Source organism: Pygocentrus nattereri, chromosome 12 (genome assembly GCF_015220715.1).
Source record: "Pygocentrus nattereri isolate fPygNat1 chromosome 12, fPygNat1.pri, whole genome shotgun sequence".
Taxonomy (NCBI): domain Eukaryota; kingdom Metazoa; phylum Chordata; class Actinopteri; order Characiformes; family Serrasalmidae; genus Pygocentrus; species Pygocentrus nattereri.
Window position 1 is genome coordinate 27,042,694 of NC_051222.1, and position 16,298 is coordinate 27,058,991.

Genomic DNA, 16,298 nt, shown 5'->3' on the forward strand with positions numbered 1-16,298 from the left:
AACAGACAAGAAGTTTGTAAGTAGCCCCATGATTGCAATGTAAGTTATCATTGCTAAAGTCCCCTCAAAAACTTCAGTTAAGCATAATCATATCTGTCATGTGTGCAGAGAGCACATTACATGCAGTAAAATAAAAATAAAATAAAGTCCAACAGGAAAAAAGTTCTGTTAAATTCTACTGTGCATTAGGTTTAAAATGTATGGCAAGGAGTAAAAGTTGAGGGTGGGTTAACAGCAGCTGTATGTGGTCTCTCTCGTTCACAGTTGCAACAGTACAGTCAGATTAAAAGTGATGTGGAAGGAATTTTGTCTTCAACAGAGTATTTGAAGTGGTTTCTTGGAATAGATTTTGTGCATCACACCGTTTCACAGGCTGCCAAACTACATACCTCAGATTTGATTCAGAACAACATCTAGTGAAGAAAAATTGGAAAATGTTCATGTAAAATTTAATTGTGGCTGTTTTTGTACATTTGTACATAGAACAACAAAAATCAAGGGTATTAAAAGGGAGTTTACCCCACTGTGCTGAAGTAGCAGCATCTTCTCTTCTGGGAAGGCATTACATTAGGAACATTGCTGTGAGGAGCTCATTGTATTCAGCCACAAGAGCATTAGAGAGGACAGTTACTAATGTTGTACTGATGGATTCCTTCAACTCATCCCAGAGGTACTGGATGGAGCTCCATGTCTCCAGAGAACAGTTACTCAAACTTAAGTACCTCCAGTCAAATTACATTATCTTGGTTTTCTGTAAAAATATATTGACCCTTTGTCTTTAGGGAACAAACTAAAATATATTTTAATGCACAGATTCTGCTTATTCGCATATTTAATTTGAGTTAAATATGTAACATATAAAATGTGCCAAAACTTACTGTACGAAGATGTGCTGTCTGTAGAAGATGTCAACAAAATGCCATTTGACCAGGGGTGCCCAAATTTTTGCAAACAGTTATAAAGTTGTGTATTTAATAAAGTTAATATTACCTGTACTGGCCAACATCTTAGGCTAATGAATACATAAACCATTAAGCCGTGAGAGTCTCTGTATTTATCGACGGTGTTGCTGAGTGAAATATTAAGTTTTATTATTAATAGTAATCACGCAAACAGTTCTTCCACCAAGCAATGTAGTTTTAAAAACACAACTGGTATAAAAGCTTGGTTCAGTAGTACAGTACCTGTACCATCACACCTTCGCTTTGTGGCCGAGCTGTTGTTACCCCTAGACTCTTCCATTTCATAATAATGGCACTTACAGTTTACAGGGGCAGATCTAGGAGGGCAGAAATATCACAGCTTGACTTGTGGCAGAGGTCGCATCCTATAACAGTGTCATGTTTAAATGCACGGAGCTCTTCAGTGCAGCCCATTCTACTGCCACTGTTTGTCTATGGAGGTTGCTTGGCCATTTTTTACACTATTAGCAATGAGTGTGGCTGAAATACATTAACTCAGCAGCTAAGAGGGCTCTCCATGTACTGATGTGTGCATGATGGTTTTACACTTTCATTGTGTGTGCCTTTTCATTGTGGCTTTGCATCAGATTCAAGAACTGAAACAATCCATTTTATATAAATATTTAACCTCTTATTCTCCAGGGTTTATTTTGGTTTGTCCATCTGATCGTGCATGACCGAATCGTAAGGCAAATTATTCAGTAACTGCATGAAATAAACACATTCTTTTCATTTTTTTTTAAAGGCTCCCCTCAAATGAACAGAAAATGTGTTCTATGACCACACATATTGCTATATGCTTACAATTTACTGCTGAAAGCCAAAAATCTTAGATGTTCTTTGTATTGTACTCAGTAATTTAAAAAAAAAATAAAATATCACTGAAGAGACGCCACCTGTTTGTAGCTGTTTATAGTTTATATAAATTCAGCTTTTTCTAATATAAGGGTTCAAAATTACATCACCCACCTGTTTTACTGGAAAGAAGACAGTTACAGCTGTCATGACACCCACCTTTTGAATGTGTCTTGTGAAATATTAAAGTATATGACTTTGGAACTATGGGTGGTCTCAAGTAGTTGACACATTTCATAGTTTTGCTCTTTAAATGCAGTGATACTGAATTATTTCAACTTGGATGTTTAAAAGCACCTGTTGTTTAGTTTTTTTGGTTTTTTGCTTTTTTTTATAAAAGTTGTCTGTCTGACTGTCACTTCAAGGATACATTAACAAGGCCAATTGTAACATTCAGAAAGTGCTTACCTTTTTTAGGGGACAGAGAATTATAAAGCGACAGCTGTTTGACGCACGCCGTGATGGATTTCAGCACAACAATGGCATTTGTCTCAGGAGACAGAGAACCACTGAAAGGAATGAAGATGAATTGCTTTCACAGGCTAATGGAAAGAAATCTCTCTCTCTCTCTCTCTCTCTCTCTCTCTCTCTCTCTCTCTCTCTCTCTCTCTCTCTCTCTCTCTCTCTCTCTCTCTCCCTTTCTCTCTCTCTCTCTCTCTCCCTTTCTCTCTCTCTCTCTCTCTCTCTCTCTCTCTCTCTCTCTCTCTCTCTCTCTCTCTCTCTCTCTCTCTCTCTCTCCCTCTCTCTCCCCCTTTCTCTTTGAATTGGAAGGGATTAGAACAGGAGGTGGATTTTCATCTGTGCATAGGTGTTCTACCTGGGTTCCTTCAGCAACATTAACATTATTCTTCAATATTTTTCTCCTCTGTTTGTATCCCACACTGTAGTTTACACCTTTGACAGAGAGAGTCGTAAAATTTCTAGTTTGGATCAATATGATATGCTGGTGTCTCATTTTGGTTCATTTAAGGTACAGAAAACATAAGGGTTTCCCAGAAATGTCACTTGGTTTTCTAGTTTAGAAAAATGTTCAACTGTCAACCTGAAATCAAAACTGGAACTTGTAAACTTCTTGGTTCATTTCGCTGGTAATGTTAAAGGGCCCATATCTTGCCTTTTACACCAGCCATGACCTAATACACAGCCCATGAGATAATAAGCCAGGCAAAAACTAATACACTAGCCATGAGCTTATGCACAAGCCACAAGGTAACAGCATTACATTAGCAAAAAGCTAATAGACATGTCATGAGCTAATACACTAGCCACTGGCCAGTACACTAGCTATGGCCTAATACTCAACATACAAACCGATATTCTAGCCACGAGCTAAAAAGCTAGCCAAAGGTAATATGCAAGTCATGAGCTGATATCCAACCCATGACCACTACATAACCCCCAGGCCAATATACTAGCCATGAGCTAAATTGATGGTCACAAACTAATGCACTAGATCAGAGCTAATACACTAGCCGCTAGCTAATACACTAGCTATTAGCTACACTTGTGGTGGGTCAGGATGCTGTTTTGCATCATTAACACTCACTCAGTTCCGAGAGCTGCTGTAAACCTCTCCAGCATGAAAGAAACAGGCTTTTACTGTCAGCCTTGAATTTTTTATTAGAGTGGATAAAGTTAACACACACTCTCTTACTGCGCACACACACACACACACACACACGGACACAGACACTCCTCCTTGAGAGTTTTATTAGTGTGTCTACAATTAATACACACACACACACACATTCCCCACAGGCTCCCCTCCTGTTTAATTAACACAGCAGAACTCCTCAGCCCAGTTTCAGAGCTTTAATTAAACAGTAAATGGGTTCAGAGAGAGAGAGAGAGAGAGAGAGAGAGAGAGACCTTCTGCATATGTCTCCATCTCTCCGTATGAGACCAGTGAAGATCTCCAGTCTACATGGAAGTGTTTCAAAGAGAAATAAGACAGAGGAGAAATGAAAGGGGGAGAGAAAGACAAAAACACAGCGAGGACAGAGAAACAGAAAAAAGAGGGAGGAGAACTGAGAGAAAGAAACAAGGGAAAGAGTAAGGGACAAAGAGAAAGGGAGGAGAGAAAAGATGGGGGGGGGAGAAATGAGAGAAGAATATATAGAGAGATAACAGAAAAAGAGACAGGAGAGAGAAAAGAGATTAAGAGGGGACAAAAGGAGAGGAGAGGGTGAGAAAAAAATAAGGAGAGACAATTGATAGAGAATAAGAGTAAAAGAGACGGAGAGAAAAGACAATGGAGGAGAGAAAAGAGTAAAGAAAAATATTGAGAGGGAACACAAAGAGAAGAGAGAAGAAGACAGACAGAAAGAAAGATGAAGCAAAAATCGAGAGAAAAGGAGAAGATAGGAGAGGGAAAGAATAGCAAAAGAGAAATGAGCTGGAGAGAGGGACAGAAGTGAAAAAGAGAAAGAAGGTGGAGGAGATGGCGAAAGAAAGGTAGAATGAGGGAGAAAGAGAGCTGTGCGGTCACAGGGAGGTTGAGGTGCTGTATCCGTCAGTGTTAGGCAGGTCTGTTGAGCTCTATGAGGAGGTCTGAACCCAGTGTATTTCAGCACTGTGTGATTACACGTATTAATGAGAATGTTGGCAGACACTAAACCGGCCGTGATGATCACACCAGAACTGGCACGCACTGTCTGTTGTACCTCCTTTGAAGTGCTTTCCAGTCTTGTGGTGTGATTAGGGGAATGAATATGGAGATCAGATCTCTAATGTGCCTGAACACTACAAAATGAGGCAGGAAGGTTTGTAGTCTGTCTGATGCTTTGTTTGGGCTGCACTTTGATCGCTTCCTTTCAATTCTAGCACTTTTACCTCTCTGTCCTCAGCGTTGTTTCTTCTGTACTGCAGTATAAATAAAATAACAAATTGTGGTTATATTGCTTTTTACACTTAATGTCCAACTACACTCACTTAATGTCCAGACACTCCTTCTGAATTCAGCAACTTTAACCCTTTCAGACAGATGTTCCTGCTCTTCACTATTAATAATGCAATTCCTCAATCGTTCTGTTGCATTTATTTGACATGTAAATCTGATATCACACTAGACGTGACACATCAGAGTAAGTGAAGCGTCTGTGAAGCTCGAACAACTGTGTCCAACCCACACTGACCCCAGCACAGTTTTCCTGTCCTTTTCTTTTATAGCAATAGTTTCATAACAAATGTAAAACTTGACAGCGCAGTCAGATCATCTGTTTTTGCGATGATGTTACAATTACAGTTTACAGATTATGGATACTATTTATAGAGGAGAAGGTCCTTGAAAGCTACTCAGTCAACAAGATCACTTTTGAATAAATTATTACGAGTATAGGTTAGAATGCTATAGCAAAGTGTGAGGGTGTGATTTGACAGGATCACTATGCAGTTTATGCTTCAGTCCTGCAGGCAAATAAAAAAAAAAACATGCTGTGTGCATAAAAATTACGTAGCAAGTCAGAAGGGCTTGCGTTTTGACAGACGTAAGATGTGTGCATCTGATGCAGTGGGTGGGGATTGCAATACTAGTTACAATGGAAGTGCTGTTCCATCAGATGGATGACTGTAAACGTCACAGAATCGCATCTGGTTTGTCTCAGAAACAAAATTTTTGAATGAGCAAACACATGAATAGGAATATGCTTCATCCTACTTGTCCTACAGTAGCCCAATGCCAGCTCGAAGGGTTTAAAGCCCTCACACAGCTCCACAGCTCAACAGTTCTTTAGAGTGATGGAGCTCCATCCAATACCTTTGCATTGGAGTGATCCAGAACTAATAATCCAACAACAGTACTTGACCTCACTAAAAACCTTATGGCTGAATACAATCAAATCCTTAGAAATTTTGCATTTTGCCAGCCTACGGTTGTCCACCTATACCATGTTGCCAAAAGTATTTGCTCGTCTGTCTTCACACGCATATGAACTTGAGTGATGTCCCATTCTTAATCCATAGGGTTTATTATGATGTCTGCCCACCCTCTGCCGCTGTAACAGATTCAGCTCTTCTGGGAAGGCTTTGCACAAGGGTTAGGAGTGTGTTTATGGGAATTTTTGACCGTTCTTCCAGAAGCACATTTGTGAGGTCAGACACCGATGTTGGACGAGAAGGCCTGGCTCACAGTCTCCACTCTAATTCATCCCTTTTTTTTTTTTTTTTTTTTTTTTTTTAAACCTGTCATGTCTGGCCATTTTTGCAATCGGAATGGTAATCCGAATGTACTGATGTACCAAACATATTTGTTTTCACAAGAAAAAGCTCTATAGGTTACTAAAGCCTATTCTTGTTAATTCTTGCTCTAATTCATCCCAAAGGTGTTCTATAGGGTTGAGGTCAGGACTCTGTGCAGGCCAGTCAAGTTCTTCCACACAGGACTTGCTCATCCATGTCTTTATGGACCTTGCTTTGTGCACTGATGTTCAGTCATGCTGGAACAGGAAGGGCCTGTCCCTAAACTGTTCCCACAAAGTTGGGAGCATGAAATTGTCCAAAATCTCTTGGTGCTGAAGCATTAAGTGTTCCTTTCAGTGGAACTAAGGGGCCGAGCCCAACTCCTGAAAAACAACCCCACATCATAATCCCCCCTCCGCCAAACTTTACACTTGGCACAATGCAGTCAGACAAGTACCGTCTCCTGGCAACCACCAAACCAGTCATCTATCAGATTGCCAGACAGAGAAGTGTCACTTCAGAGAACTCGTCTCCACTGCTCTAGATTCCAGTGGCGGCGCTTTACACCACTGCATTCAACACTTTATATTGTGCTTGGTGATGTAAGGCTTGAATGCAGCTCCTCGGCCATGGAAACCCATTACACAAAGCTCTCTACGCTGTTATTTTGCTAATCTGAAGGCCACATGATGTTTTAGGGTCTATAGCAATTGACTCTACAGAAAGTTGGCAACCTCTGCTCACTATGCGCCTCAGCATCCACTGACCCCGTGCTATCATTTTATGTGGCCTTCCACTTTGTGACTGTACTGCTGTCGTTCCCAATCCCTTCTTTGTTATAATACCACTGAGAGTTAACTGTGTAATATTTAGTAGTGAGGAAATTTCACGACTGCACTTGTTGCACAGGTGGTGCACGGTACCACGCTGGAATTCACTGAGTTCCTGAGAACGACCCACTCTTTCACAAGTGATTGTAGAAGCAGTCTGCAGGCCTCCGAGCTGGTTTTATACACCTGTGGCCATGGAAGTGAGTGGAACACCTGAATTCAATGATTTGGATGGGTGAGTGAATACTTTTGGCAATATAGTGTATATTGGGGAAGTGTGTGTTTAAAAACAGGCTAAAGTAACAGCACATGCCTGGCAGGAATATGCCGAGGCAGAATGTTTAAAGCGACCAGTGGCTTTGTGTCTCAGTGCCACAGAGTCAGCAACACTTCTCTGTGTAATCAGAGCCCCAGTCACTGCCACCTGGAGCTGTTTGTTCATTAGCGCAGCAGCTACACTTAGGCTTGTGTCACATGGTATCGGCTGCTATCAGATGTTGGTATCAGTGTATTTTTGCGAATATGAATTAAAGAGCACTGTACTGGACTGATACCAGTATCAGTGTATCGTTGCATCCCCAACAGGCATAAACATACTGGATCACGCGCAAATGCTTGGAGCAAGGACCTCTCACACTGTCACCATATCCATGTATTGATCCTTACATTGCGTGACTATACAGTCACAGTACATGTCTCTGTCCCCCTCTCTCTCACGCTACCCCCCCCTTCAAACCCCAGACTGCCCTGGAGCTTACCTTTCACATAAACCTTATCTGTCAGCCTTCCACACCATCATTCTATGGATGGTCCTCTGAGGGTCTCTCTCTCTCTCTCTCTCTCTCTCTCACACACACTGATTATTGTACATCTGATCTTTTCTTCACTGAGTGCTCTACTCCTAATTTAGCTGCCGTCCAATTTCCTGTGTGAAGAAGCAAGTGTGTGAATAATGGTGGAAAACTTTTCTATTTGGTAATTGCTGCCTTTAGTTGAAGACTGTAAATGAGACACTTCCACTTTAGAAGTGAAACTGAAGGACAAAAAGGAGTGTTATATTGCAAGAAAAACACCTTAAAAAGTTACTGTGTAAATTTATAGTTGCTAGGTAGTTACTGTAATGAAGATTTACAGCACTCATACTCTGTTTGCAGTAATTATATATTGTACTGCATTTTTAACTGTATTTTGTAAGACTGCATACTGACAGCAGTACTGATTACAGTGCTGTAATCAAGACATCTTCTTGTCTAAATCTTGTATGTATGTGCACATATATTGGAAATGAAAGTTAAAACAGCAGATTGCTCTTAAAATGCATCTTTAATACTTTAACAAAATAATCTTGAACACAGTACACTGTAGAACTAGTTTTTCTGCCATTTACATTATATGAACATTTCATGACGAATAAATGAACAGAAATGGACTGAAATTACTTGTATAAACTAAGCTGTGGTACATTTTTAACAGATAATAAACCGACACCACCACCCTTCTCCTACAAGGTTACTTTTTTAGATATGAGGTTATGAATGGCAAGTCAGCAATGAATGCAGTGAGATGAAAAATTATATATGGGCATAAAGAGGGTGAGATGGAGAGATATAACACTTATTACTGAAAAAAAAGAGCCTTAAGAAGTGCAGTGATGATATGAGAAGTAAAATGGAAAGTGTAGAAAGAGGGTCCTCACAGAGCAGTGTGTTGTGTGTCGTGACGCTGGTAATGTAAACATGTCTGAACTCGTATTAGTGTTTGTTCCATTTTTAAGTATACAAAAAGCTATTAAATTTGGGAAAAAATAAACCAATAAGTTTTCGTCTTGCCATTTTTAAATGAGTTCTTAAAATGAGCTTGCAGCGTAGAGCCACAGAGAATATGAGACCACAGTATTGTGCAAAAGTATGTATCTGTTTTACACAAAGTACAAGTTATTCCTTTTTTTCTGAGAAAATTAAATATATGATAATCACCTTGAATCCACTTGAGAATGTCAAAGAAAAAAAAAGTGGGGGGGAAGAAAAACAGAACTTAAAGATTTCATCTTTGAGAGGGAGGAGAAAATCAAACTGCTTCAGATCTGAATAAATCCATATGTGTTTCTGTCCATCCTCCCACTGTAAGAAGACACTCAACACTGTGAGTCTGAAAGGATGTCTCGCTGTCAAGAAGTCTGTACTGGGAAGTCGAACACTGAAGCTGGACCTCTGGGATGTGGAGTAGGGTTTTTTGGACTGATTTCTAAATTTGTGATTGAGATTACCTGGATCATGAGAAGCAGAAAGACTGAACTTTGGAGCTGTGGCTTAATATCACTACAGATTTCTTTGAAATTCTGAAAGCAAGTCTCCTGAAAAGAGCAAAAGGAATAGTAAAGGCAAAGAGTGGACAAACAACCATCCATCACTTCCTAAGGTATTATGTGCTCACAGAATGGCCTGAGCACAGACCATGTTGTGGTCCTCCATCATGCCTTCAAAGGTTATTGTCAGAATGTTTATGAAAACTACAGGTTTCATCACTTTATTCCCTTTTTGTTTTAAAAAGTTCTTTATTATGCAGCCTGTCGCAGTGGTGGCCGTCTTCTCTTTCAGAACAGAGGGAGCACGCATTGATGTGTCCAAACAGCTTGCAGGGCAGAGTCAGGGGACTTAGATAGGCTTTGTCAGTTCCCCAACCACCAATCAGGAACCCAACTCATGTCCTGTTTCTTCATCCCTGTCTCAGGTCTGCTCTGGCATGTTCTAAACAAAAGATATAGACACAGCAGCAATATCATGTTCTTATTACACAGACCATGTCGTATGCCCTTGGTTTGGTTTAGCACTTGTAAAGGATACCTTCTTTCCCTATCTAACATGGGTCCTGACCTGTGATGGGAGTAAGGGAGAATTAGCCCCAAAGGGGATTAGGAAATGTTCACTCTTGAGGTTGACCCCCATGATCTAGACATCACAGTTCCTACTCGGAGCGTCTCCCAACCAGAGTCACCCGTTCTATCCCAGTGCTAGCCATCATCATTAGGTGGTGGTACCCCATGTATCCATTTTGTCCTTGGCATTTTAAGGCAGAGAATGTGGTAAGGAGGACTTGATATGGACCATTTGGCTCTAATGGCTGAGAGTTATGCAGCTTAACCTTTTGTCCTAAGACAATAGGGTGATCCCCCTTTGTAAGTTCTTATGCATCCAACACCTGTTTCTGAGCAACAGCTTCAGATAAAGTCTGACAGTATTGCCTTGGAACCATCAGACATAACGTGTGTCTGCAGTTTTCATAACAAGCTATAATCGTGGCATTTGCCATGACAACACATTAGCTTTTAATATCTTTAGCAAGAACACAGGTGATCCAGCAAACTACCCGTAGCTATTTCTATATACTGCTTTGCAACAGCCCACCTTGTGCGTCATCTGTCATCATACTCGACCATCAGCGTTTACCCCAACATTAGCATTTGGCAAAGGTGTTTTGCACACATACTTTGCACAGAACTAGAAACCAGCGTTTCATAGTCACAATCAGCTGAATCATCAGCTAGACACAAACCGTAGTGACGCTGAAATATACAGTGTGAACAGTAGTTCCATGTACACTAGACCTAGGGTACTGCATAATGCAGGTTTAAGAGAGATGAAAACTCATAATTGATCATTTAGCCAAAACTTTGTTTTCTGATTATTTTTTTTTTGTTGTTAGTTCAATCGTATAGTGGTTAAGCAGATTTTCGCACAAACCTCGATTCAAGGTTGTCAGTAATTGCACAACCCCACAAAAGACTGCAGCTGTGCTAATGTATCTGGTCATAAAATAGCGCATACTGTGGCACAACGGTCGGGTAAAATTGACTCCCGGGCCTGTAAAACCAGCTGTCCTATAAAGTGAACCAAGGATTGATTGAGCTTTTTTCTTACTATGCTTTGTGTCCTAACGAATGTAGCTATTCTAACAAATCTAGCAAGTCACGTTCATGTTCCTCTGCATTTTAGGAAGCTATCAAGTTTGTCTATATATAGGTGAGGGACTTGTCTAACCAAAGGCTCCACAACGTGTTGAATACCTGACAATGCTCCATTATTAATTTTATACTGCTTGGTATTCAGACAAGGAAAACCCAGTCAGGTTGACATGTTTAACCTTTACTTAGCCGCAATCTGCAAGGGATTTGGACCCATTAAGGCATAAAAATATAACTATAAGACCTTGCCCTATGAGCTCATTGACACCTAATGTCACCATGACAACACAGGACAACCCTAAAACCGGCACAGACCCCAGTACAGGGCAGAAGTCAGCGCTACTTTGGGCTTTTAAACACAACTTCAGTTGTATCTGAAACTCAACCCTTAGCTTTCCAGGAAGATAGTCCCAGTCCCTGTATCAGACAAGGTTGTTCTAGACTTATTTTAAAGCATCAAACCTTTCCTTACGTTTATACTTCCACAGGCCTACTTTGCCTTGGAGGCAACATGCATTAAGACATGCTCTGTGAGTTTGCTCTCTACTTCTTTGCCAGAAGGACATTTAACTTCTTGTCTAGGGACCATATTTTATCTGAATAAACAGGCACTTTCTTTTGATGGTATTTGTCCAAACTAGATCTATATGTATAGTCTATATGTTTATATAACTGTTTGTCCACTCTGACGATGACAACATTGTCAGACCAATCAGGTGCCACCCTACCACCCCTCTGGGTTTTAGACTTTCCTCCTGCCGTGGGCTTACAGCAACACTACCACGGTCTTCCCCTCTGTTCCGTCAATGAGAGGATAACCTACTGGTTTCAGGGTTTGCTTTGAAATAGGCACTCACCTACAGCATAGAGATGAGATGTCCAATCTAGGTCACGGCACCACTGAATAATCCAAACCCTAACTCCAACCAGAGGACCAGCCATATGTCTGAAGAAGTGATTTTCTTTTAAACAAGACTGTACAAATGTTTTAGGCACCCAAGAAATTGGAATAAAAAAGCCATTTATCTGGGGGTAGGGGTTTCTTTGCTCATAAAAAGTACTAATATTAGAATAAAAATAAATAAAAATACTATTTACTGTATTAATGTTATGTATACTAATTGGTTTGTTTAACCATTTTCAAACCTTTCTCCATAGCAGCCCATTATTATTGAAGAATACCAACCCTAACTTAACTAGGGGACCAGCCGTATGTCTGAAGAAGTGAAGTTTATTCATTTGCGTGCAGGTATCAGACACCTAGCCAGCCCTTAAGACACTGGGCTGATGCAGTTTTATAGCAGGACTGATGCCAAGATTAGGCTCAGCCTATACATGACAAGCGACAGGTGAGAAAGACATGATCATGTAGGGATGAACAAGAATAGATAGAAGAATGTTCTAAATACAGTCACAGTACAGACACACACAATACTGAATATAATGACATATAACACAACACTAAACACATTACAGAGCAGTACATTTCTACATTATTTATAGTTATCAGGCGCCTGGTTTGGCCGATTAGTGCTTCATTCAGTTACATCAGTACCGATGATGGAATTTATTAAATCTGTATGACGGTTGGGGGTGTCAACGAGAAATCTGGAACCAAACTTTGTTTCTCAAATTAGCCCACAACTCAGCTACTTTTTAAAAAATATAATATCTTATTTCTGTATTTATGTACACTTGCATGTGTTATAATGAGAGATGGCAAAACTCATTTAATATCAGATAAATGGTTTTAAATAGCATGTAGGTGCAGAGGGCTTAAGCACCATAACGTATGGTTTCGTATTTTTCCTGATTCTACTTAATGGCTGTTTTGCCTGCCAGTCAAACTAGAAGGTGAAAATGCTTAAATTAAGTTCACATTGCTATGAAATATTAGTTGGTTGTGAAGGTGTTGCTAGGCCATTGCTAGGTATCCCAAGTAGTTGCTAATATAACATTTGGGGAAGTAGATTTGAACCTAACCTGGGTTTCTCAACATTTCACCATTCATTTTCTGTGGGAAAAGAAATATCGTGTTTGAGTGAACACTGAAGAAAAAACATTTCATTGAGCTCAAAAGCCCAAGCATGTTATTTCTGTATAGGCTCTGCAGTCCTACCAAGTTTCATGCTTCTAGCTCAAAAATTACTACCCATGAAACACTACCAAACCAGGATAGAATAATAAAATAAAGAACAGTAAGTTGGCTTTGTCAAATGTGGTCTCTAACTTTTGCACAGTACTGTATTTCACTGTAAAAATGAACTAATCAAATGTCATATAAACATATTAGCAGCATAAGTTGAATTAGGGCTGGATGACACTGTTTGATTCAACAGTGCTGATCAGTTAAATGGACATTGACTGCAGAGTGTCTCTGAAATCCCTCGGCCTCAATCCACTATAATGAACAACCTGGAGTTTCCTAACACAGCTAGTGAGAGAACGTGTGTGTGTGTGCGTGTGTATGTGGGCAGGGGCTCGTTGTGTGTTCCTTAGTGTTTTATATGTGTGTGAATGAGTCACAGCATTGTATGCATTGCAGTATGATGCTTTTGAGTCTGTGTTAGTCAAGGTCAGCATATGAACCCTCGTCATTCTTAGCTTGCGGCTGAATCAGTGCTGCTACGAATTAATGAAGCCAACAGAAAAAAAAATCACCTTTAAAAAGAGAAACATAAGGTTTTCTCAAGAGGCCAGACTAATTAGCTGATTTAATGCCTGTAGGCTTTAACGAACACTCAGCAGGAGAGAACCGTGAGGAAATGTGCAATATTAAATGTCTAGCTTGTACCTAAAATTGTTCTTTAACGGAACAAACTGCTTTTAAATTCTGTGTTCAAGGCATAATGTGGAAAAAGTTATTGTAAATTTTTAGGGTGTATTCATAAAGCTGTGTTGTTTACATTCTTTTCTCCTTTTTTCCCAGTTGTCTATCCTCACAGAAATCTCCCATTGCCATAGCAACGAGAAGGCAGGGCTGCTGAACCCCACCCATCCGGGAACGGGAAGCATCTACCACAGTGAAAACTTCAGCCTCAAGCTTTCTCCTCCGCCGCTAGTGGAAGAGTAGGATAGACACTGCCCATTGTTACAGTTTCTGAATAAAAGCACTACCGGCTCCCCCTCACACAAGCTAACATCTCTTCTTTTTCACTTGTGTGCATATTCAAAATTCCTGAAACAGGTGATCAGGTAACCAGTGTCATTATCGGGCTCTCTTAGTGCAGACTGCTGTCTGCTGTCTGACATAAAGGCCAAATTTTGGCTTGGTTCGGTCTGTTTCATAATGAGTGCTTCATGTAGGTTTGTTTTTATTTGAAGGAAATACCTTGTATGTGTAAAACAAAGTCATTCTTACTAATGTTTGTTATGGATGAAATACAAATGAAAGCTCGTAAAGAAAAAAAAAGAAATCTTTAAAACGTCTTCATTGTGAAACGGTCTTTCGTTTTTGTTACTTCAGGTAAAAAGCACACTGGTCATGTACAATGTAAAGCAGGGTTTGTCAACTGCCGGCCTGCAGTCCAGCTGTGGACCCAGCAAAGTATTTTAATAACAAATCAAATATTTGAAAACGGTTCTATATCAATGCCAATTAATTTCAGCAACATGAACATGAACAACACAGCTTCTGTAACAGTCCTGTGTTGTGGCTTATTCATTTAGATTTATGTATACCACTTAAACAAAATCTACACAAAAAAACAAAGTATTTAAAAACAAATGAGTAGAGAACTGTTTTCCCCGTTTTAAGCACAAAAGCAATGTGTCTCATCTGATCAGAGACTGTGGTGAGTCAAAAGTGAAAGCATTAAGTGCCACAGTGAATTCACTTTGAATTAACCTACTGACAAAATTCAGCTGTGAAGATAATAAAATAAACCCAAAGCTCAACATGAAATTTCCACCTTTTTTTTCCTTCGAATTTCTTTTACCCAAATTAAAACAGTTTATCAAAATATATTTGATGAGTCTTATTGTGTTTTATTAGCTACCTGGAAGAATTATTAACAGTTAAGCATTTAAAAACAGCCGTGGTTGCCATTCACTAATGTTAATTTGTTCATCCAACCCTTTGCAAGCAAGAACTTTGGTGTAATCGGACCTTTGCAAATTTTAGTGGAATTCCCTGGTGTAGAGATTTCAGTAGTATTTTGAGCTGTGATAGCAGGAGGACTGGTCATTTCTCCAGCCACACATAGTTAAGTCAGTATTGGCTAAAGCAAAAGCTCTGCTTTTAGAAAACTGTAGATGAGTTGTTCTCGTAAATTTTTTGTCAGCCAACTTAAGCACAAGTTTCAAATTTAGTAGTACCAGTCAGGCCTGGACGAGTTGCGTCTCAAAGGCACAGGTCTCACCTCTAGTGAGAGACAAACTCTCCCGATGCCTTAGCTCACTCCTACAGTCATGTTGGCGCAGATGTTGTTATTTTGGCTATTAACCACAGCATATTGGAGTTCAGACCTTGACATTTAATTTGCTGGTATATGCTGGTTTACGTCCAAATTGGGTGGACCCTATTCACCGTCCTTCATTATTAGGGGCTCAAAAGAAATTGGAGAAACTAACAATCATAAATTGTCATTTTTGAATACTTGAACTGAGTTGACTAATTTGGACAGAGGTCAGGTAATTGACATGGCTATTGCAGAACATTCCATTTCTTTGCCTTAAAAAAGAAAAAAAAGCTGGGTTGCTTTCTCAGTATGCTTTGGGTTGTTGTCCAGCTGCATTGTAAAGCAATGTCCACAGTTTTGACTGAATCTGAGTAGATAATATAGCCATAAACACTTCAGAACTCTGCTGCTTTTGTCAGCAGTCACATCAATAAATAGGGTACCAGCTCTATTGGCAGCAGTACATCCACATGATAGCACTACCTCCACCATGCTTGACGTATGAGGTTGTATGCTTTGGATTATGATCATTGGTCTACATCTTGTGGTAAACCCTCTGTATTTACTCTGCTGAAGTCTTGATTATTGACTGTGACACAGATATGCTGAGCTCCTGGAAAGTGTTCTTGATCTGGCCAGCTGTTGTGAAGGGTCTATTTTGTTTAGTTAGTTATTTATTTATTGGCAAGAATTCTTCTGTCATCCACCACAGTTGTTCACCAGTTCCATGGAGCTTACCAGTACTTCTTTTTAGGAATGGGCCAAACAGCTGTTGTGTCCACATCTAATGTTTGTACTATCTCTCTTGCGCTTTTGTTTTGATTAATAACGTTACTGTACACGTTTATGGGCTCCGCTGTATAAGTCAATGCTAGTTAGCAGAGCTGGTAGTCTTACTTTTAAAGCGTATTCTGGTACATATTACAGGTAATCTGTATTTATTACAGACCTGTAACCGAAGAGCTGCAATACAATCTGATTACTTTGTTGCTTCATTGATTGTAAAGTGACTAAAATGAATGCACAGCACTGTTAGCCTAGCGTGACCATAACTGACTGTTCAATAGGGGCACTAGAGGACATGGATATTATCACAGCAGTGGTAATCAAGCAA

The 16,298-nt window shown here is 39.9% G+C and overlaps 1 protein-coding gene across 7 annotated transcripts in view; it reads left to right on the forward strand.

Annotated features, from left to right (window-relative positions):
- Positions 1-14,750, forward strand: part of vps8 (VPS8 subunit of CORVET complex) — a 170,254-nt gene extending 155,504 nt beyond the window's left edge. For all 7 annotated transcript variants that reach the window (XM_037543387.1, XM_037543389.1, XM_037543388.1 and 4 more), the window contains one exon: positions 13,714-14,750. In XM_037543387.1, coding sequence (XP_037399284.1) covers positions 13,714-13,857 — 144 coding nt within the window. In that variant the 3' untranslated portion in view covers positions 13,858-14,750. The remainder of the gene's footprint in view (positions 1-13,713) is intronic.
- The last annotated feature ends 1,548 nt before the right edge of the window (positions 14,751-16,298 follow it).